This window comes from Pimephales promelas, chromosome 19 (genome assembly GCF_988280905.1).
Source record: "Pimephales promelas chromosome 19, fPimPro1.hap1.1, whole genome shotgun sequence".
Taxonomy (NCBI): domain Eukaryota; kingdom Metazoa; phylum Chordata; class Actinopteri; order Cypriniformes; family Leuciscidae; genus Pimephales; species Pimephales promelas.
The window spans coordinates 30,158,772-30,183,143 of record NC_142787.1 but is presented as its reverse complement, the minus strand read 5'-3'; the positions used below and the strand labels follow the sequence as shown (position 1 = coordinate 30,183,143).

At 37.5% G+C, this 24,372-nt stretch overlaps 1 protein-coding gene across 3 annotated transcripts in view; it reads left to right on the top strand.

Annotated features, from left to right (window-relative positions):
* The window catches only part of ebf1b (EBF transcription factor 1b), a 158,607-nt gene that overhangs the window by 109,674 nt on the left and 24,561 nt on the right, over positions 1 to 24,372 (top strand). For all 3 annotated transcript variants that reach the window (XM_039676652.2, XM_039676653.2, XM_039676650.2), the window contains exons 8-10: positions 426 to 567; positions 11,036 to 11,166; positions 14,622 to 14,748. In XM_039676652.2, the coding sequence (XP_039532586.1) occupies positions 426 to 567; positions 11,036 to 11,166; positions 14,622 to 14,748 (400 nt within the window). The remainder of the gene's footprint in view (positions 1 to 425; positions 568 to 11,035; positions 11,167 to 14,621; positions 14,749 to 24,372) is intronic.

Below are 24,372 nucleotides of genomic sequence, written 5' to 3'. Positions count from 1 at the left end.
CCTGCGTTTGTGTGTGAAAGTGGCATCTGAGATTCAAATTTAACATTACGTCAATGTAAGTTTGTGGGATTTTTTTTCCCACTTTTTTGTCCGCCGTGTGAACATCATTAGTCAGATCGCTTAGAAAAGATACAGCAAACCTCCACTCAATGAGCTGGTTTATTTGACACCTCACACATGGGTTGATGAGTTGCGCGCCAAAGTTTCGTCTAGAAGTTGAATAAGTATGAAGAATAACAATAGGCGAGCACCACTAATTACAAACAAACAGCAAGTTACAAATTGAATTAAATGTGAAATGAACGACTGAAATAGTATTTTCTATTGCCCCTACAAGTAAAGTATTACCGTATTTTCATGTTAAACATACTCTTTTTTTGTGTGTGTGTGTGTGTGTATTTAAGCCTTATGCCCTTCCTTTGCAGGTGGTTGTGTCAACAACAGTGAGCGTAGAAGGACACGTTCTGGCTGTTTCAGACAACATGTTTGTGCACAACAACTCCAAACATGGCAGAAGAGCTCGGCGACTGGACCCGTCAGAGGGAACGCAATCGTATCTAGAGCACGGTGAGTTATTGCGGTTTAACATCGACAGTTCAGCTGATAATTGTGATTGTATACTCGGAAACACTTTATTTTACAGAGTTCCTGTTACATTACATTAGTCACTGCAGTAATAACTATGAATAATGCATAATTTCGTGCAAACCAAACCCCAATACTAACCCTATAGTAAGTACACGTAGTAAGTTAAAGGGATACTCCACTCTTTTTGGAAATAGGCTCATTTTACAACTCCCCCAGAGTTAAACGGTCGAGTTTTACCGTTTTCGAATCAATTCAGATGATTTTCTGATATTTAGAAGAATATCTGTAACCAGACAGTTTCTGGTCTCATTGACTTCCATAGTAGGAAAAAAATATACTATGGAAGTCAATGAGACCAGAAACTGTCTGGTTACATATATTCTTCTAAATATCAGAAAATCGTCTGAATTGATTCGAAAACGGTAAAACTGGACCGTTTAACCCTGGGGGAGTTGTAAAATGAGCCTATTTCCAAAAAAAGTGGAGTATCCCTTTAATTATACTAAATGAACAATTACACTGTAACACCTTCAAATAAAGTGTAACCGTATATTCGTATTTATTTAAATGAATCAGTTCATTCGGAAAGGTAATTTTGATGAATTCCGAGTCCTTTCTGCCTCTTCTTTCCATCCCGATTGGTTTGTTACATGAAAAAAATGAAGAAATAAGTGTCAAAGAGAGTAAGATGAGGTTGGCTTGTGTGTGAACAGGGACCCTGACTGATCATGTACGTTTAGACTGTGTTGAAATATGCAGAAAGTCTCTGCAAGCCACACACACACTACATTTTATTAATAGAGTGTTGATACAAAACTCCATCCAGTGTGTGTGAATGAGTTGGTGAGAGATAACGCTTCGCTGTCGGAGTCGTCTGTGAGCTTTGGCCTTTTAAGTCACTTCTCCAGTGGTGCGGAGAGAGTAAAAGATGAAGCAGAGATTAATTAAAGCACTAACCTGTGCCCTCCTTCATTCCTTTAACCCATCCCTCCGTCTGCAGAAATGACTATGGTGGTGTTTAATTGAATACAGAGGATAAGATTTATGCATAAAGCCAGATACATTCAATCCAAAAGCACAGATTTTTAAGTATGGGGCAGAACCATGGTACTAAATGATTAGCATATTTTATGGTACTCCAATGCACTTCTAAATTACAAAACCGTAATTTTTACGGTAAAAAAAACGGCAGCTGTGGTTGCCAGAACTTTACCGTTAAAAATACAGTAGGAACGAAAATGGTTTTACAGACTTAACTTAAAATTTACAGTAATAAACCGTGTTTCATGTTATGAAATCTGTTGATTTAGCAACCTTAGGTTGATACTTATATAAAGAAGCTGCACAGTGTCATTCACACAAACATTAAACACCATCATGGTAACGCAAATAAAGTAAAAAAAATGCAATAAACATTAATTTAACAACATTAAATGTAACATAAAACCAGGAAAAAAACAAGGAAACTATGAGGAACCATAGTTAACAAAAATACATAAAATGTGAAGTGTCACACTGGGAATTTTACAGTAAAATCATATCAGTTATTTAATGTATATAGTACGGAAACTTTCTGTTAACCAATTAACAGTTTTGCACCTTTTACGGTCTTTTACCGTTAAAATTACGATTAGTACATATGAACAAACGTTAACCGTTTGTTATGTGCATAGATTGACTCCAATTGACTTGATTCCGATATTGTTTGTTGCTAAGCTAACAGCATCATTCCCTGTAAGTATAAAAAGTACAAACATGAATATTTATTCATTTATAATCAGCATTTCTTCATCTTTTCGCCATCTTGGAAACTGCTTTAAGCTAAGAGACTACAAAAGTTTAGCTTTAGCACACATTACATTGTTTGCATCTGAAATGGCCTTCTCATTCACTGTTCCCTACATGACTCCACTAATATAGTCCACTGAATGAGTGAATGAAAACGAGTGAGAGAATTTGGACACCGCAGTTGAGTGTTTATCAGCGGTACACTCATTGTTGTGTTACAGAATAAGTGCTCTCGAAATGGTTTTCGGATAGCAATACAAATACATTTCTGATGATCGTTGGTTGGTTCCTCACTCAGATGTTTATTTTGTCCTTGGCTACTTCCTGTTGGCAGATTCTGTTATTGAAAAACGTATGCTTTTAAGGCACACTGCATATTCATTGATATCCTGCTGACGTAATCCCGCATTTGACAATGTACAGTATGTTGAAAATGGTCTCAGAAATGTAATTTCTCATTCTCTTGAAAATAAAAAGCCCTTTCATGGCTCTTAAAAAGCAGGAAGCAAGTCTTTCCCTCGAAGGGCTCTTTTTCTCGGATTATCTGTTTGTTTTATCACATGGCTGTTGTTGGAGTTTAGCTTTAGCATTAGCGTCTCCCAGAGCCCATCTGTGCAAGTCCGAGCCCACGTTGACGTGCTTTACAAAGATGCCTGAAGTATTTATCTAGACGCCCGACCAATCCAATCAGTGTCCCATTTAGCCTGTCAAGGATTTAGATGTCCAGGGAAATTTGTTGGATCTGGATGGAAGAACAGAACATATGATGTGGTGATTTACGGTCGTGGATGAATATGGTGTGATAAGCTGTGATGGTCTCTTGGGGTCTGTGGCCGCGTGCTGGCGGCATCAAGCGCTATCGGGAGGTCTGTTTGCATTTGGATGAAAGACAGAAAGTACAGATTTACAGATTGTACTGACAGTAAGCCTCTGTTTTTATCATTATTATTATTATTATTTTGGTTAGGGTTTCAGTTTATTGCTTTTCAGATGGACATGCTCAGGATATCAGTTTAATTTGCAACTTTAATTAGTGGTGCTTGTTAAGTTTTTTTTTGTCTGTTTGACGGGTCATAGCCAATTGACCGTTCACAAAGACCCGCCCCCATTAGTTACTGTCGCTATGTCTGACAAGCTACGCTGCTCTCACACACATACACACACACCAGGTTCTCACGCAGAGAAAAATACATCAAGATTGACAACACGCTGACAGACCAGGTTACTTTTCGGTTACTTTTGATATTAAACATATTAAACAAAGTCTCACTTTTCAAATTTGGTCATTTTTTAAAAAGAAATTGATAAATTAAATACCATTTTGAGACTCTTTAATGTGTCGTGACAGATCGCTGTCGAGCATGTCATCCAAGATGTCCATGTCTTTCTTTCTTCAGTCGAAAAGAAATTAAGGTTTTTGATGAAAACATTCCAGGATTTTTCTCCATATAATGGACTTCAATGGGGTCCAAACGGTTCAAGGTCCAAAAGACACTTTCAGTGCAAACTGCAAACTGTTCAAAGGGCTTTAAACGATTTCAGATGATGAATAAGGGTCTTATCAAGCGAAACGAGCGTAATTAAAAAAACAAACAAACAAAGTTTAAGTTTTATAAGCACAAATGGTCGCCTTGCTCTGTTCTGTGATGCGCGTTCGTGACTCTCCTGTTCGAACTCGTCTATCAAAATGAACGAATATTTTTTTCGTGTCATTTGGTTCATTCAATAGACAAAATGAACGAGTTGACTCTGGAAAAGATTTGTTCATTTTGATGAACGAGTTCGAACAGGAGAGTCCCGAACGCGCGAGGGCAAACTTTCATTTGGACCTTGAACCGTTTGGTTCCCATTGAAGTCCATTATATGGAGAAAATCCTGGAATGTTTTCATCAAAAACCTTCATTTCTTTTGGACTCAAGAAAGAAAGGACATGGACATCTTGGATGACATGGGATGAGTAAATTATCAGCAAAAGTTTTTTTAAAAAGTGAACTACTCCTTTAAAGCTGCTCGCGATCCGATCATCTCTTCATTTATAGCATCTAATAAACATGAATGAGCATAAGAATGAATGTTGTTTTAACCGCAGAAAGGCGTCAGTACACTCCGTTTTTCAAGTTCAAATCCTCCCATGTGAATCTACTAACTCTCCTGACTGCTTTGTCGGACAAAATGGCGGATGGCGAAGTATGATTGGTCAGATCACCTGTCAATCAAGCTCCCTGCGAAGGGTCAATTGTGGCTGCAATTTTTCTCTACTGCGTGTAGCTTCGGTATATGGTTTATAAAGGTGCAGATTGCATTACGAGAGAAGGGATGATATTAATTGTGGTCATCATGGTTGAGATGATAATGAGCCCTCCTGGAATGTTTCATGAAGACAACAGCAGTGAGAATGAACTCAATGGGGGCGACTTCGATAACAACTGGCTGGATGTATTTATCTCCTGGAGCTGTGACCTCAAATACTCCAGCCTACTGCATTAAATGAGTTTATAAGAAAGGGAAAGCAGGAGAAATGGCTCAGCTGAATGCATCCCAGCGGAAGACAGTCTCTCTGTCCCAAAGCACCAAACACAAACCCTAGGGACACGGAAAGGGGATGCAATCTGTCCATGGTCTGCACTAATGTGTGTGTGCTACACACCTTATGTGGGCAGTGATTTTACATTCCTGTTTGTCCATTCAGATTTTAGTTTTTAATCAAATTTTGCTTAAATGTATTGACTTGATGAACAAATCAAACACACCTTTCTATAGCCAAGCTCCTCCAGTTGAGATACAGGAGCTATTGTTGTAATGAATATTAATAATATTTTTAATATTAATCATTCAGATTGTTAATAAGATCATTCCTGGTATGCAGTGCCTGTGAAATAAATATCGTCACATGACGTAGTCACCTTATTTGGCATTTTTATTAATTATTAGTACTTATTTTTTTGTAGTTTTATCAAACAGCATGGGATGTTTTACATACATACCAGCCCAGATTTCTTATAGTGATATTTGTGTGATTTAACCCCCTCCAAAAAGTCACTTCCTGGAGGATGACGTCTTAAGGAACCAATTTTTGTTATTTAAAGGGATTTTGCTTAATCAAGACTAACAGGATTGAAAGTGAATTTGACAACAGGACAAACTCTTATACTGATTAACAATTATGACAACAAACACTTTCTTGAAATGATCCCCCCTAATTCTCTTAAATGTTTTGTTTTTTGTTGTTTTTTTTGTAATTGTAAAATTGTGAGTTGAGCATTACATCCATACACTCTCAGAAAAAGATACAAAAGCTGTCACTGGGGCTGTACCTTTTCAAAAGGTAAACTTTTGTCCATTTTAGGTGTTAATAAGTACATTTTAGGTGCTAATATTTACATTTTAGGTGTTAATTTGTACATTCAGGTGCTGATATGTACATTTAGGTTCTAATATGTACATTTTAGATGGTAATATAGCTAATATGTACATTTAGGTGCTTATTTTAGGTGCTAATATGTACATTTTTAGGTGCTAATATGTACATTTAGCTGCTAATATAGCTAATATGAACATTTTAGGTGCTAATATGTACATTTTAGGTGCTAATATGTACATTTAGGTTCTAATATGTACATTTTAGATGCATATAGCTAATATGTACATTTAGTTGCTTATTTTAGGTGCTAATATGTACATTTTTAGGTGCTAATGTGTACATTTTACAACTACAAGTTATAAACAAGTGTACAAAGGTACCAATATGCAGCCTTTAAGTACAAAAGTGTACCTTTTTGAAAAGGTACAGCCCAAGTGACAGCTTTTGTACCTTTTTTTCTGAGAGTGAACATATTAAGACGAAAGGACATGTACTGCATAAATGGCCCAATATTTATCTGCTTATTTGTAACTTTTTTGTGTGTTTTGGTGCTGTATTGTGTCTATCAAAGTGTAATTACTCAAATGTGTGACGCCCCGTGTTTTGCTTTCGTATTTTGTGTGCGAGACTTTTTACATTGCAAATTAAATGAGTGTGTGTGTGTGTGTGTCGGAGCAGCATGGTGAGCAGATGGCTTAGAGAAAGCCACAGAAAGTTTAATCCTATCAGATGGATTCATGCGTCTCCATCTGCTTAATCCAGCTACCATTTCAGCCTCCGCCAAAAACCTCCACTCGCGCCAAGATTACCGCCACAGATTGCACCTCATCTTCCCTACTTTACCACCCCACCAAACGCCAAAGTGTGTGCGCATGTGTCTCAATTCACCCTCCAGGTCTGGATTTTTTTTTCCTTTTCAGCATCTGACATAATCATGACATGTAAAAAGAGAAGATTAACATGTGTTTACAGAACACGAGAAGTTGTTCTTTTCAGTAATCTAAAGCTGCGTGTGATTTGGATTTAGGGATGTTTTTCAAATTACAAAAGGGAAAAAATATCAATATTGGCCACAGATTAAGCTTTTGGCCTTTGAGCTTTTAAATATGATAGCTTTTTGGAATTTAATAAACAAATGATTAAAAGAGTCCAGATGTTTTTAAAGATTCAAAAGAACTTTAATCAATAAAATATTTTCAAAATCACTGATGTTTATTACTTGAACAGATATTTACACGGTACTAATAAGAGCTCATTTTAAAAACACTATTGATATTATTATAGTTAATTATAGTAATGATGATCATATCCATAAAATATCATGGAAACGGCAAAATAAATGGAAATGTATGGAATATACAACACCCTTAAAAGGTCCACACATCATGTATTAATATTTAGGCTAATCAGAGTAATAATTTCAGAAATTCTACAGATTTACCTCACTGTAAAAAAATTTGTTGGTTTAACTTGAAAAATGAAGATTTTAAGTTCATTGAAATGGAAAAATTGAGTTAATACAATGAAGCAGATTGATTTAATCAAATATTATGTTATCTGAACCACATGAATAATTTAAGTTGATTTGACAAAAGAAAAAATGTTGTGATTACAAATCATAAAAATGTTTTTAAGTACTCCAGAAAAAGTAACTGATTAATGACATTTATTTTCACTTTATTTCGATGTTTAACTTTAGACAGTCTATGTAACTTTGCAACTACATGTCAACTACCAGTCATTAGAGTATTAGTAGACTGTTAAATCATGGTTTGGAGAGTAGAATAAGTTGACGTAGTTGCAAAGTTACTTATAATAATAATAATTCATTACATTTACTTGTAGTCATTAGATTGTCTGTTGGGGGACCATCAAATAAATGAGTGTTTTTATCGTTTTTAAGGTAGCCATGATGAAGTTTGTGCTTGTTTTGTTGGACCTCATAAATACTATCATTGCGCAACATGTTTGACATGTTTCTCACGCCACTGTTTACATTCACTGTAACTTCAGTGTTTTAATGATTCCCATGCGTCATCAGCAACCCTTAGCGAGACAGCTCAGCTTAGCCTAGCAAGGATACAATACATCTTACCCCACTTGCATCTCACAGCGTGTGGATCTAACAGTCGTGCTGGCCCATCACAACTCGTCCTCTCTTTATATCTCATTACTGTGAGTGACGCTTTGGCATTTGGGAGCTAAATGCAGGTAAACGCCGGCTGGCTAAATTGCTTTCTTTGCCCCCTGCTAGCACGAGGCTCCGCGTCTCGGAGGGGAGCAGACAGCTCTAATAAGCAAACTGACCTTTCTCCGTGGTGGTCCCTTTCTCACTCAGCCCCTGATCCACGGCCGCCGCGGAGAGCAACAAACAGAACACGCTAAACGAGCTGCCGTACCTCGACGCCCGGTGACAAAAACACGTGTCTCCCGCTGCAGGAGGCCTAAGGTCACCTTATCTAAACCAAGAACGTACAAACACACATTAATGTTCAATTCTAGTCCTAGAACACACACAATTTGGTCGTTTTGTTAAGTCGTCTTTTTAACCAAATATCAGTTAATAATCTTTTTCAAGATAATCTGACATTCTCACTTGTTTCGCTATTGTTCGATTTTACGAAAAATCGTTGCTGTGGGCACTTGGAAGTTTCTTAAAACTCATTTTTCTTATTTAATTTATTCTCTAACATTGTAACACGGGAGAATTATTGTTTTTGTCGTTTTTTTTGTGAAATGTCATTAAAGGTAGGGTAGGCAATTTTCAGAGTGGCTAGCATTAGCAAGTTAGCTTTTAAAGCAGGAGATCCCATCCTTCCTTCAGAGCGTCTCCAAAGCCACGCCTCCTTCAAAACACATGATGAGCAGAGCATATTAAGAGTTCGCAAAGCATTACGAGACTCAATGGACATAACGTTACAAAAATAATCATCATAAACAACTTAAAGAGCACTGAACTGTACCACCTGACTGCTGCATATTGATTTCGGCGTTGATAGTGTTGTCGTTGAAATGCAAAAATTCAAGTCAAGGTCAAGTTTATTTCTATAGCACCTTAAAACAACACGAATGTTGACCAAAGTGCTTCACAATTCAAAGTACAGCTGCACATACGAATAGCATAACATTTAAGTAAAAAAAAAAAACGTTAAAATAGACAACTCACATGATTTGTCACGAAACGCTCCGAGTTTCCATCATAAGGAACACAGCATAAGCTTGTTGTTTTGGTTCAGGAGGAACTGTGGAAGGTGGCTGCTGTTTCGGCACTCGCTGACGGACGTTTATCTAACTTTGCATAGCATGAAACGCACAAATGACGTGATGTTTGCGCAGGTGCGCGATGGTATGGAAATACATACATTGACAGGCAGGTAGGACATTTTATGGTCCTACGCCTTCCACAGACGATATATATACATGTAAATACTAGTTAAACGTGTTATTAACAACGTTAACGCAAACCCATTATAACGGCGTACATTTTTTTATCGCGTGATTAACAGTCTTTTTGGCCTAGGTTTTGCAACAGGATACGGCATGTGTGATGCTTCGCTACGAAACACATTAATTTCAATGGCTTGCGCCGCGCGAGGACGTTTTGTTGCTACGTCGACCAAAGCGCAAGTGGATCTAGCTAGACTGGAAACAAAACAACAGGCACGTCGCCGCACACATTTGTTTAGGTGTGCGAGCCGGCCAAATAGTAGGTTAAAGTTACGTTTTGAGTGGATGACGAGCGAAAATGGCCGCCAATAAGATTCTGAATGTAAAGTTTACTTTTATAAAGTTGCCAAATGGTTCCATTGACGAGACCAAAGTGATCTGTGTGTTTACAGCACGTCCAGTCCGAAATACCACTTGATGATGGCTAAGGACACACACACACACACAGCTGATGCGAATTCCACCCCTCATTAACATCAGGACCTCGTCAGTATTTCTTTCACCCTTTTATTGATGGACAGAGTTACATTGTGTGCGAGATTATTCGCGGCAAGTGAGTTAGTATGAAATTGAACACTTGTGTATGCCGATGTTGTTTTCAATAAAAAACATTTGCACAAAGCAAGCCGATCCACTTTTCCATGTTGATAAGAGCATTAAAATGAGGAAAAAATAAGTCAAGAGACATTTAGAATAGAAAAAAAGTGTGATTAATCGCGAGTTAACTATGGCATTAATCGTGAATAAATATTTTAATCGTTTGACAGCACTAGTACCTGTAAATACATTTGGACCACTTAACTTAGTGATTGCTATCAGGAAGTGCAGAGACTTTCAACCAGCATAACAAAAAAATGATTGGATGTGATTGATTGGAAATGACGCACAGTGAAAATGTTCTACTCGTGAGTGAAATTTACCTTGAGCTATAGGACAATTGATCAAAATGATACATGCTAATGCTAATATCATAATATATCAAATGTTTTTGACTGAATTGTATATTTAAAGATATAGATTAATAAAGTCTGGATCTGGGACAAGAGTAAAACAATAAAATATTGTACATAAAAAGGCCTTAAGTAGCCAATATACAGTAACAACTACAAAAGCAGCAGCAAAAAAACATAAAGGCATGATAAAAAGTTGAATTCTGTTTTACTTTTCAACCCCTGGGATATAGAAAGTGCAACATAAATAGTTTAAGAAACCCAAAAACCATTCTCACTGCATAAATATCTCACATCACTCTATCGTCAACCATGAAATATGGCATAGAGACAAATGAATTGTAGTACATGTTGGACACTGCGTCCTTCTAGCTAAAAGAGTAAATCTTTTGGCAGTCTGGCCCATAATTTGAGGCATTGTCTCACTGTTCTGCTACAACTGAAGCATTTCCTTGCTATGCCCTCAAAGCTCAGGCGTAGTGTTGGATGGAAATCCCATGTAAGTGATCCTTTGTTTTTATGCCTAATGTGTGCTATGAGAGCTGTGAAAACCACCGACACTTTTCCAGAGCGTGTGGTATGGGACTCTTAGTTGGATCCAGCTGTGTGAGTTTTCTCTGTGACATTTGTGTGTTTTTGGTTTCCTGCACTGGCCTTGAAATAAGAGACTGAGAGGTGTTGAGACTTCCCTCAGAGCCCAGGAAATAAACTACATTCAAACGACACCATCAACCCCGAAATCTGCAACCGCCGCACTAATGTTGATACTGAATGTGAAAAAGTTCTCAATAAAACTTCTAATCATGAACAAGTAATGCTAGTGCTGCTGGGTCACATTACTAAGCACAAAGTTTTTTTTTCTCCTTCCTCCAAATTGGTCCTGTGGTGTTTCTGGACGCAGCTGCACCTTGTATCAAAGCCATCAGTCCCAGTGAAGGCTGGACAACAGGAGGTGCTACTGTCATCATCATTGGAGACAACTTCTTTGATGGACTGCAGGTCATCTTCGGCACCATGTTGGTCTGGAGTGAGGTAAGCGTACAAGTCTTTGGGAACTTTGGGTTTTAATTATAAGCATATAGTCATTTATTGCATGTGTGCAAACATACTTTTTGACATATACAGTGACATATTGACAGCATCTGTATACTTAAAGTTGACATGAAACAGAAATTGAGTGTCTTTTTCTTCTTTTTGTGTTCCAAGTGAAACGGCTTACATTGAATGAAATTACTATGTTGATTTTTTTTTTTTATATAAATGGCATTGATTAATATACTATATTAGAACTCAAAGGAGTTGCTCACTTTTGAAAAAACTTTTGCTGATAATTTACTCACCCCCATGTCATCCAAGATGTCCATGTCATTCTTTCTTCAGTCGAAAAGAAATTAAGGTTTTTGATGAAAACATTCCAGGATTTTCTCCATATAATGGACTTCAATGGGAACCAAACGGTTCAAGGTCCAAAAGACACTTTCAGTGCAAACTTCAAACTGTTCAAAGGGCTTTAAACGATTCCAGACGATGAATAAGGGTCTTATCTAGTGAAACGATCGCTCGTTTAAAAAATAAATAACAAAGTTTAAGTTTTATAAGCTCAAATGCTCGCCTTGCTCTGTTCTGCGATGCATCCGTGACTCTCCTGTTCAAACTCGTTCATCAAAATGAACGAATCTTTTCCGAGTCAATTTGTTCGTTTCGTTCGTTGAATGAACCAAATGACTCGTTCATTTTGAAAGATTCGTTCATTTTGATGGATTTTTTTCACACATGAATCGGCACCTTTTAGTCCAGACCTTAAATTCATTGGACGTCTTAGCGTTGTGTTAGGCCGCCATCATGCAGGTGATTAAGTTACTGGGCTTAAGTGATTAAGAAATGTAATACTTTTAATAGCTTCTCGATTGTTTTGACATATCTTTGTACAAGAAATTGAGCAGCTTGTGGAACACTGGCTAACTGCTCAATAAACAACGGGTTTAAAGATGTCCAAATCAGTGGTGGTGAATCACATACACAAACACATTGATCCAGAGTGTTTTAGAGTAATGCTCTCTTCAGACAGACACTCTTCATGAGCACTACTGAGTGTTCATCACAGCACCAACCCTGATACAATTTTCCCACTGCATACTCAACAAGCTCTTTGATCTGTTGATGCTAAGTGCTATTAGCTTTCAGAGAAACAAGCTAATGAGTGTGTGTGTGTGTGTGGTTATGATGATCTACATCTGGTAACGATTAAATACACTGTGCTGAAATCTCCCCATAGCGGTTCCTGTGGACCTTGTAACCTTGTGACCTTTACCTCCTGACCCCATGACCCCCATACACGGGGGGCCCATCAAGAGCCACGTAGTTCCCTTCAGCTGCAGTGCCAGTGGGGATCTGATTACCACAGATAGCATCTAACGAGGGAGGAAGAGAATAAGAGCAGGGGAGGGTCCGAGGAAGATCTTTTTCTTTCATTCTTTTCGACTCTACATAGGCAGCAACCCAGGGGCAATTTACTCACAGTTTGACATTAGCATGTCGCTAAGCTAACATGATACTCCAATAGGCATAGAACACACAAATACTGTGTAAACTAGTATATTTTTTAATTAGTTTGATCTATTTTTAGTGATACTTTTAACGATAGTCAGTAATGAATGGATTACACTTGTAGTCAATAGTTGATTTCGGAATAGCACACGACTCTTACTCTTACTATTTCTGTCATAGCCTAAACCCTAAAAGCAACACTAAGTAAGTTTTTTACCTCAAAATAATGTTTTCAAAATCGTTTCAAGTCGTGACATTGTGAAATACACTTATGACACCGCTTTGCGGTCCTTTTTCTAATATATCCACGCTATGTGAGATTTCCAGATCAGGTCGCATTTCTGTAGTCCAAATGAGACATAAGAAAACTACAATTTTCTAGTGTTACAATTGCCGCTCTCATAAAGCTGCCTCGAGAGTGAAAATTGTACTTCTTTTTTGGCTTATTACGCGTAAAGTTACACTGTGTAACTGTTTTAGTTCATTCTTAGCTAAAAACACTTTTCAAAAATATATGTGCTCGTTAATGTATATTTACTTCGTTCAAGTAATAAAGTATTCTCGTGAGTGTATAATATGCCATTGAAAATGCATACGGGAAGGGGTTCGCCATGTTGCCCCTCCATCTTGAAAGTACATTAGCCAAAGAGGGACATACCCGTTAATTCAAGCTTCGCCTTTCGCGTTTACATTTGAGTTAACACTCATGGACGAGGTCGAACTAAAAGCCATGTTAATCTACATTGGCCACCGTAGGAGTTAAAACGAAATCGTAATTGAGAGGAATAGAAACTAATATTCACTGGATGCTCATATACCTTTTCACCCCTAGATGGGGGTAAAAATCACATAGTGCAGCTTTAAACATTCAAAAACATGCAAAATGATGTCAAAATGCCCATCTTGCTGATTATTCAGGTGAAAATATTCAATTTTGGAGAGAAAATGTATGGAGTGTGACGGTATATTGTATCCGCGCATCTACTCTTAAAGTGACAGCAGCCTAATAAACCTGCTGCTGCCTGTCATGTTAATCAATGAACAAAAGACAAGGAGAAAAACACCCGCTGCTCTTGATTGAATAACTTCCGTAACTTTAATTGTAAGCATTTAATCTGTATTTAATTTGTTTACAATGAAAACTATCCAGTGTTAGGTATCTTAGAAGTCAGCATCATCTTGGAAGGCCTTTGCATCCAGAATGCGTCTAATGCCATCAATGCTGTCAGGCTCGGAAGTTCCCTTGTTTACTGGTTCGAAACTGTTCATGACTGTGAGAGACACGTTTTCAAAGCGGAAGATGCTTTAGACAACAGCTCAAATGAAGCACATGCATATGGACTGAGATGCTGAAGGACAGTGTGCTGTTAATTACGTCTCTGAGGAGCTCCACCTGTCTTCATCTACGCCATCCCTTCACCACCCACCATAAACAGCCTGATACTGATTAGACACACATACAAACACACACATGGCACACACGCAGTCAGATTGTTTGCTGATCAGAACTGGATCAAAGAACATAATCAGCCAGGGCAAATGAACACACCAAACACAACTAGCATCTGCAAACAAATGCTGCCAGAGTTTTTCTCACAACAAACTTGAAACTCTTCAGTTTCTTTTCGTCATCAGCTTTTAGTGGATCCATGAAGTCGGTTCCTCACATGTCAAGATAGTCACTAATGACGGATTTGGGACTGTTTGTTTGTTTGTTCAAAGCCATAAGTCTAGTCACATGGCATTTAGAGCTCCAACAAACAACCTGGCTGCATAACTGAGTGCCCATGAGCAAAGATGGCCGACTTCAATTCTCACACTTCCTGCGGCAGCCGAGCAACTTCCATTGAGGGGAACGGCAATGCTAATGGATAGCTTTCTCTCGAGATATCATAGACCTCCTTGGTTCTAACATCCTCTTTTTGATTTTCTCCTCACAGCTCATCACACCTCATGCCATCAGAGTTCAGACCCCTCCTCGTCACATCCCCGGGGTGGTAGAGGTCACGCTGTCCTACAAGTCCAAACAGTTTTGCAAAGGCACACCAGGAAGATTCATCTACACAGGTAAGCTGTTTCATCTCAAATCAAGAAATATGAAACTTTTTGGCTTGTTTCAAGTCTCTAAAAACAGGTTGGTCACAGGAGAGGTGTGATTTGACTTTATTCATGGTTTAAAACAATGGCCTCAAACACGCAAATCAACACTTAAGCAACTGCATTGCATTGCATGGAAAATTACCCACAATAACCATTGAATTTTCTTAAGAATCTGGTAATCTGGTTCTTATGAATCTGGTAAATCTGGTGTGTGTATATATATATATATATATGAAGAGTTCAAATGCAAAAGCCTCTAAATGCCATTTGAAATTTTCTTCTAGAATGGTCATTTTTATCAAGCTTGTATGTTTAAGTTCAGTAATTTCACTTAAATGGCAATTAATAGGTAATCTTCATTGCCATTTAAGTGTAATTACTGAACTTAAATATACAAGCTTGATAAAAAATGATCATTTTAGAAGAAAATTTCAAATCGCACTTAGAGGCTTTTGCATCTGAAGTCTTCATATATATATATATATATATATATATACATCAAATTTCAGCATGTTTTCATGTTTATATGTGTATACATGATTTTTTGTTTGATTATTTGATATACATATGGAGTATTTGCTATAAGGAAGGGATTGTTCTCACTAACACACACACACATAACCACGCTCCATTAAGAAGTACGGCTTTGTTAGCTTAATTACTGTTGATGGAGAAAATATAACAGCTAATGCTCATAAAACCTGTTACAATCAAGGAAGTGAACAAGCTGCACTTTATTGGCCTCCATATTGAAACTATTTAAACAGTGAAACAAACCGAGGAACCGTGCAGTTTACGTGAAACTATTAATGCGTAAATACACAAACAAACACAAAACTGCCTCAGTTAAGTTTGGCATTGTAAATCTACATGACACAAATGACTGATTTCTCATATAATGTGTACACTGTTGGACATGTACTGTATGTTTATACACTGTATACAACTATTAGACAAATTAAATATTTTAAGAGTGTATTTTACAAAGTACACAGGGGCCAAATATGTACATAAAAACACCCACACATTCATATAAAAAGATGACCTTTTGTCACTTTTTGGCTAATTTTTATGTAGTCTTTTAATTTAGTTGTTTTGTTTTTTAGTCAACAATGGCATTTTTTCACTGACCAGTGAAATTCGTAATAGTAATTGCAATAATTTTAAATTAAATTGATGTTTTTCTGTTAAAACAACAGCATAAAACACTAAGAGGTTACGTAAATGCGTTTATTCAGCAACCACATCAATGTTTGGATTTATTACATTTCATCACTGAGAAGGTTTGATCACAGATTTAGTCACAGTGGCTCATGAAGGAACACAGACACATTCGTTTAAACAGAATATCTCAAATGGGGATTGTTAAACTCCAGCTTACTTGTTTGTCATTGTTTACGTGTAGAGAGAGAATGTGTGCGCATGATTGCCAGATTGCAAAGATTAAGTAAAACACTGAGCAGAAACTGTATCCTTTTAAAAGGAAAGCTCTGATTGGGGGGATTTAAGCTTGTGACATCTGGCAACCGCAATCATGAAAGCTTGGAATTAGAGGTTTGTACAGAAGAATATTATTATTTTTTAACAAAATAGTTTTTGGTAATGTTTTTATTTTTTAACAACATTCTAGTATTCTATATGTTAATACAGTCACAGTTATCGCTTAATGATCTTGGTGTCTTGTTCGTCTTGTTTTAGTCTGGGAAAAAAAGTTGATGACGAATATTTTTCGTTAACAAATTGAACACTGTTCCTTCTACAGTGTTCATGAGACAAGCAATTGTGCTTCGGTCTTGCCTCATACTCTAACCCGATCAATGCCTACTTCCATGAGGTCAAAGGTCAGCTCGCTGGTTAATTTCATGCTCATTTTATTCAGTTGATTTTTGTTTGTACGTCCTCGCTGGTGTTAAATCATCACACACACCCACACAAACAAGAGGACACACTTGAAAGTGATTCTAAATCAAAGGCGAATTAAAAGAGAAAAATAGCTGATCTGGTGCACAGATGGATCTTTCGAGAGGGCGACGGACTCGTTCCAGCGAGAGAGAGAGAGGGAAATGTGCGTCCACAGAAGTTAAGTGCCACGATAGACATGGTTAAAGAGTTGTAGGTGTAAACCAGTGACATTCAAAGGGAGACACAGATGGCTAATGTATTATTTTATTTATTTCACCCACCGCGTATATGAGTAATTTCTCTCAAACACATTCAGAATTTGTTTGGAAATGGAAGGAAAGTGAAATTCATGCCTTGTAGCATCAATCTTCAAACGGGTAACGTTCAACTTACGGCAACTGTTACCTTAAAAATGAACTCAAGTTGGCACCTTTTGGGGCATCACCAACTATAAGCGACTGGCACATGAAGATGGCAGCTGGCATGGGTATTAGAAGTACCCAGCACAGACAGCTGGCGATGCTAATCAGCCTCTGTTAGCCGAGGCCGCTAGCAAAGGCTATTTGCATAGAACGCTAGCAAGAACTCAGAACTAATTGAATCAATACAGGCAAAGCCACGGACGCCTCCCGCCAGGCTCCGGCTGGGCATTAATCAATGGCTACCTGGAAACTACAACTGCAGTCGGAATCCATAAGTGGCTGAATCAGTCAACCACAACAAGAACGTAAGTTGAACGTAAGGTTCTGCAGACAATGACGCAAGAAAATATGTGCGTTTTATGTGAGAAATACATGTCAAGATTTGATTTTTTTTGTAACACAATTAAGTTACAAAAAAACTGCTTAAACCAGTAAAGGTGGTTCATGGTTTATCTCCCACCATGGTAAACTGGTGCTCTAAATCCATCACTCCAGACACAGGATTTGCAATATATCACTACGGTATTGGTTATCGGTCAGTTTTAGAGATTTTTGTACTGGATATTTAATTGTGTTATGCTCATTTGCCATGTTTTTACATTTAGATAACCTTTGCCATCATTAGTGCGTATCTTAAAAAGTTAAATGCTCATTAAATAATCTCAAATGAATACCCATTTTTTGTATTTAACATCATTTTGTGTTGTAATGCTATGATGACTAAATTCCCTTGTAGCTTTTAAATAAATTTGATATGTATTTGTATGTAACGAAGGCCAGCTAGTGAGAGCTGTGCAAGTAAACCTCACTCCCCTGGTCTCAATAAGATATGACAACATATGTTTTTACATTGCTTTAACTTATCAAAAATAACTTGAGAATTTTTTTTTATTGGTTAAGTTGAAATGGCTCAAACATCCAAGTTGATTGTACTTAAAAATTTAAGGCAGCAACTTTTATTTTATTTTTTTTACAATAGAAACGGGGGATACATTGGTGCCGTGACCCGGATGGGAGTGAGGTTATATGTAGGCCAGAATTATACTGTTTCTGCATATCTGACTGACCTCAACAGTGAAAATAACTTGGTGACCAGCCACTCATACCACTTAAGTCTGGTTTAAGCTAGTTTTTTTTTTCTCCAGCAGGATTTCTCTGTCCGTCTCTCTCTCTTTCTCATCCCGGTGTTTCAGTTGTATTGAACACCGTATACACATCCCTGGGGACAAACTAATACATCTCATATAATTGACAGTGTAGGTTCTGTGTCACTTCTCAAACTGAATGTCAGCGGTGTGTGTTTGTTAGGAGGAAGTGCAAAGTGCCAATCGATAAACCGTTGGAGCAACAGGGACAAATCCTGCCCATGGAACTGCCGTAACATTCACCGGCGGGAATCATACAACCAGATCTGAGAAAGACAGGCCATTTTTCAGTTTCACTTTCTTCAGTGTCATAATTTTGAGATTGATATTTCCGAACAGTGATGCCAGATCACTACTTTACTACTTTCCTATCAATACTTTCTTTCAAAGTTGTCATAAACTGCATTCGCAACCCAGTTTACTTCCATGATGAAACAGAATATCAATCGAATCAGAAATTGATCAGATTGAAAAACAAAATGTCGTTTCAGAAGTGGAGAAACTTGTTACATTTTGATGAAAGTTAGATTTGTGGCTCAATACACTAAAAAAATGCTGGGTTGTTTTAACCCAATTTTGGGTCAAATATGGACCAACCCATATTTGGATAAAAAAAAAAGCAATTTATAAATTTAACCCAATGGCTGAGTTGTCCATATTTTAACCAAATATTGCATTTTAACGGCAAAGCGTTTTTCTGCTGGCTAGACGGGCAGTAATTGGTGACGTTAAAAATTCTGCGGGATCTACTGCTGCCAACTGAATGCTTTATTGTCGGTAGGGACGAGCACCTCCAATTAGATTTCAGACAATTCCAGGTCACAAGATCGGACTGCAGCCAGATATCTCGGCAGCGGCTCGGATTGAGTCTAGCAGTGCTGTAGATGAATCACACACACCAACACACACACTGCTAACAAGACCCCAAAGGACGAGTTTCGAGGCTTTATTATATAACACAGCCCTACTGAAAACAAGTGGAACGCACAATGGAAATACGTTATTAGTCAGCACACCAAGCAGAAAAAAACACCAGAACGGTTTCATATCTCTCAAAGTAATGAGAGACGAGCCACTCTAAAATACTACACATATAGTCATTCCTTCGTTCTGTAAAGAAAGCGCACTTCAGCTGCTGTTCCTCTACATCTCTTTCTGTTGTTTTTGTTATCATAAAGATGCAACTTTAGAAGGAAAATAGTGTGGTAGAAATAGAGACAAGAATAAGATTGTTCTCTATTGATCTTAAAGTGGTGTGGCTTGGAAAAAATAACTCATCTATAATGGGGAGGGGGGGATGAAGCAATAATTCAGAGGTATTGAGCGCTCCACTGCCGTGGGTATTGATCCCCCAGGGCTCTTGCCTTGAGCTCGGACCTGAAGGGGGGGGTACATGCACCCTCTGGGAAGAAGGAGGGAGGGAAGTGGTGACATTCCCTTGCTCATTACTGCAGTACTATAGCGGGAAAAGGATGAGAGTTTTAGTTAAAGACGAGCCATACAGTCATATTGCTGTCAGACCTGCTTGTGTTGCTATGATTTGATAACTTTTGAGCTTGATTTTGTTTGTAGATTTGATTCTTGGTGAGCATTGTTTTAGTGAAAGACCAAAGCGTCATAGTGAACCGGCTGGGTGTAGATTCTATTCGTTTAGTTTAGTCCCATTCTTGGGAATGTTATGGTAACACTTATTCGAAGGGGTGTGCATAAGACTGACATGACACCTTCATAACCATGACATGACATAATGTATTGAATATGAAGTAGGGTTTATGACAACTGTCATTAAGTGAATTTCGCTCAACAATGACATTTTTAATGCAAATATGGCATTGTTTGAGACGTCTTTGTCATGACAAAGGGTTAAAAATTCTGAAATTTCTGAAAATTCTGTCAGTATTTACTCACCCTCATGTTGTTCCAACCCCGTAAGACCTTCGTTCATCTTCGGAACACAAATTAAGATATTTAAGATATTAAGATCGCTCCTGTATACTAGTCCATAGGCTTCTTGAGGGAATGACTCTTGCTGGCATCGAAAAGTCATTAAAGACATCGTTAAAATAGTCCAAGTGACTACAGTGGCTCAATCTTAAGTTTATCAAACGATGAGAACACTTTTGTGCGCAAAAACAAAGAAAAATAACGACTTTATTTCAACTATTCACTTCCTTCTCCATGGGCCTGTAGTCAGTTAACGTAGTGTGATTGCGAAAAGGGACGTCACACGTAGGCTCACTATTGGCTGGTCATGTGTGTGATGCGTGTGACGTACAATAACAGAAGCTTACGCTATTATACTAGTAACCTGACTCGCGTACAGGGAGAAATAAACGAATAGTTGAAATAAAGTCGTTATTTTTGTTGGTTTTTTGCGCACAAAAGTGTTCTCGTCGTTTGATAAACTTAAGATTGAGCCCCTGTCTTTGATGACTTTTAGATGCCAGCAAGAGTCATTCCCTCAAGAAGCCTACGGACTAATATACAGGAGCGATCTTAATATCTTAAATATCTTAATTTGTGTTCTGAAGATGAACGAAGGTCTTACGGGGTTGGAACAACATGAGGGTGAGTAAATACTGACAGAATTTTCATTTTTGGGGGAACGAACCCTTTAAACTGTCATGTGGTTGGCTTTGACATTGGCTGTCATGAGGCATTATAACTGTGTCATGAATATTTTTCGTGAGCTCAACTACAGTAGTACTAATTGAATTTGTCATTAAAAAGTTATAATGGCTTCATGACAGCCAATGTCGAAACCAACCACCTGACAGTTTAATGTAATGTTAACCCATAAAGCTAGTTTGATCATTAATCTGCTATGTCATGTTTATGACAGGTTGTGTTGTCTTAGTAATGTCAAGTTGTCGTGACAAAGACACTGACAGGTTATGATGTATTGGTTTATGTCAAACAATGTCATATTTGCATTAAAAATGTCATAACTGAGCGAATGACACTTAATGATTGCGTCTAAAATATTAACTTTTTATTCATTGAACTGTTGTATAAAATCAATATCACATTTGCACACGTGCTATTCAGAATAAAATCAACACTTGTGTGATATTGCTTCACTATATCATATGGTGTTAAGAAAAAAACTCATACAGGGGCATTTTTGCTCTGATATCTTGAGTTTTAGGGCCATTCGAACTGCTTTCTCCAGTTTTTCATGTTCGTCACCAATCAACAGAATGAAAGATAGGGGGCGTTAAATGCATTGAATCATTTTATTCGCATTATTTTTCATACCTAATTGATTAAATGAATGTGTTAAATCAACAACCCTAAATAAAAAGGAGTAAGGTCTATTGAATCTATTAATCTAATGAATCTATTGGATTTTGTGTGGGATGGGCTCTATTGTAGAGTGAGTGTATGTGCGATAGGCAATTATGTACCCAACTACTACCCATTCAATGAAATGAGGACTCACCTCATGCTTCCCCGTCTCCTCTTTCCTCACTATCCCTCAACTCGCGTATATACACATTCTCTCCTCCAGGTCATTATAGTGAAATATGACGAGGCCTGGATCTGCCCTCATGAAATTTCAATAAGCATTGATCTCTGTGATTGCAAGAGATTCTTCTCTGAAAAGCGAGGGATATTTGCTCATTAATTTAATGCCAATGATCTTCTAGTCAGTATGACGGTATCAGCCGGTCGTTTTGTGCTGACAGCTCACACACGATTCATTGATCCTTTGTTGACACTAGTAGACAGTATTTGCTTTGGCTCAAGATGTTTACTCATCTAAATCTCTGTCACCAAAGCGATTCCCAAAATCTCTCACAAATCCATTTGGATAATTTCGATCAAGCTGTTAGATTCCCACGTCCTCGAAGGATCCCAAAGCTAGGATGATATCAATTTTATTAGCAGAACTACGGTAGTTTTCCTTTGCACACAGTTCCTTGCTTCAAACCGATATTATTTTAACAACTCCCTTCTGAAACATTTTGAGCTGCTAAATTAGCTAATAGCACAGTTCTCTCACTTAGGCTATTTTTGTCTATTTAACCGCTAGAGCTACCAAGGGAGAACTATAAACCAACATCCCTGTGCAAATTGATGCCATGTGGTATTAATACGAGGAAAACAATAAAACAGTTTGAAGAAGTGGAGTTGGGCCAAGCTATAAATACTTACCGTGTGGTTAGCGCTTGTTTCACATGTAGTGAATACTGCACTTGGCTACAGTGAAAAGTTAGGCCAACAACAATCCCACTTCCCCATTTTGGGATGAGTACTTTTCGTACAGTAGAGTTGTTTAATAGTTGAAGGGCTTCGTTCTCCTTCTGAGAACTTCACTCTCTTGAGTTCGTCCCTTGTTAGACCCCTGAAGTAACTTAAGGGATTATATCCTCTGTAGAAATTGACTTTATATGTCTCGATGCCCTCGATATCTCCGTGTTCTTTAGTGAGGGTTAGAGGATGTGGTGAGTGGTGACCCAATCAAAAAGTATATCAAATTGGAAACTCATATTCTCTTGAGGGACACATTGACCCGCAGTATCAGCCTGTGTGGAAAGTAGAGGAAAGGTTCTTTCATAAGAAACACAGTTTCTCGTAGGGTTATTTCTGTGAAGGGGGTTGGAAAATACAGTGGTTTAAGAAGGCGTGATTGTCATTGTCTTTTTTTTCCCAAGTGGACATACAGTAGCCTGCAAATTTATTTGGAAACACAAGTCACTTTAATTGTAGTGTAAGGTTTGCTGTTTATATTTCAATGCAATAAGTTGATTTAATATAATATAATATAATTAGTGCTGGACAACGGTTAATCATAATGAATCGCATCCCTATTAACCGTTGCCCAGCACTAAATAATATACACTCTATAAAATGCTGGATTGAACCCAAATTTGGGTCAAATATGGATGGACAAACCCAAATGTTGGGTTAAAAATGTGATTTCAAATTTTAACCCAACTTCAACTTTCACTTTCAACTGTAAATTTTTTAATTGCATTTTTAACCCAACATTTGGGTTTGTCCATATTTGACCCACATTTGGGTTGAAACAACCCAGCATTATTTTAGAGTGTAATATAATATAATATAGTGTTTCAAAGCTGATTTTATTGATATAGTTTAAATCCAGGACTGTAAAACAATTATTGTGATTTTAACGGTAAAAGACTGTAAAAAAACTGTAAAAATACGGTAAAAAATGCTACAATGAAAACCTTTCCTTACTATATAGGTAAATAACTGTAATAGATCTAATGGTAAATGTCATGTAGTTTTACTGTAAAATACCGTTAAATTTACAGTTTTTAAAGTGAAAATGAACAACTCATTGTATAATTTACAGTGAAAAACCGTAAATTGACATTCCCACAATTCCCTGCGTGACACTTCACATTTGATGTATTTTTGTTGAAATAACTTGTTTCTTCATAGTTTGCTTAGTCTTTTTTTAATCAGTGATGTACATTAGGGTTTTATGCAACATTTAATGTTGTTAAATTAATGTTTTTTGCCTGGTGTTTAATGTTTGTGTGAATGACACTGTGCAGCTTCTATACAAGTTTCTTGTGGAAGAGCTGCATGTGATGAGCTTTGATTAATGTGACTCATCACTGCTGTGATTGTTGGTTGTTAGTGTATTACTGGTACAAAACAGATATTAATACTTCAATTGGTCGATAATTTAACATTATATCAGATAGTGAAATACGGTTAATTTCTGTAAATTTAAGTTAAGTCTGTAAAACGTTGTTACCGTAAAGTCTTGCTACCGTACCTGCCGGTATTTTACCGTAAATTGAGGGTATATTATGTTCAATTCTTTAAGACAATTCAATGTGAAAACAAAATTCTAGTGTTTTATCTTTCCCCACACGTCTTGAGAACCCATTTGTCCCTCCCTCTCCCTCTCTCCCTCTCTCTCTCTCTCTCTCTCTCTCTGCCATCCTCTCTGTCGACCTCTGGGTCTCTCGGTAAGTGAATGTTTTCCCCAGGCTGAGTGAGAGGATTGGATACAATGTAGAAATCAATGGCAATAAGAGAAGAGTGAAGTAGTCCTGACACATACAAGCATGTGAATGTGTTTCCTAGCGCACTGACTCATCCATCTCCATATCACTTTATTAACAGATGCCACGCAC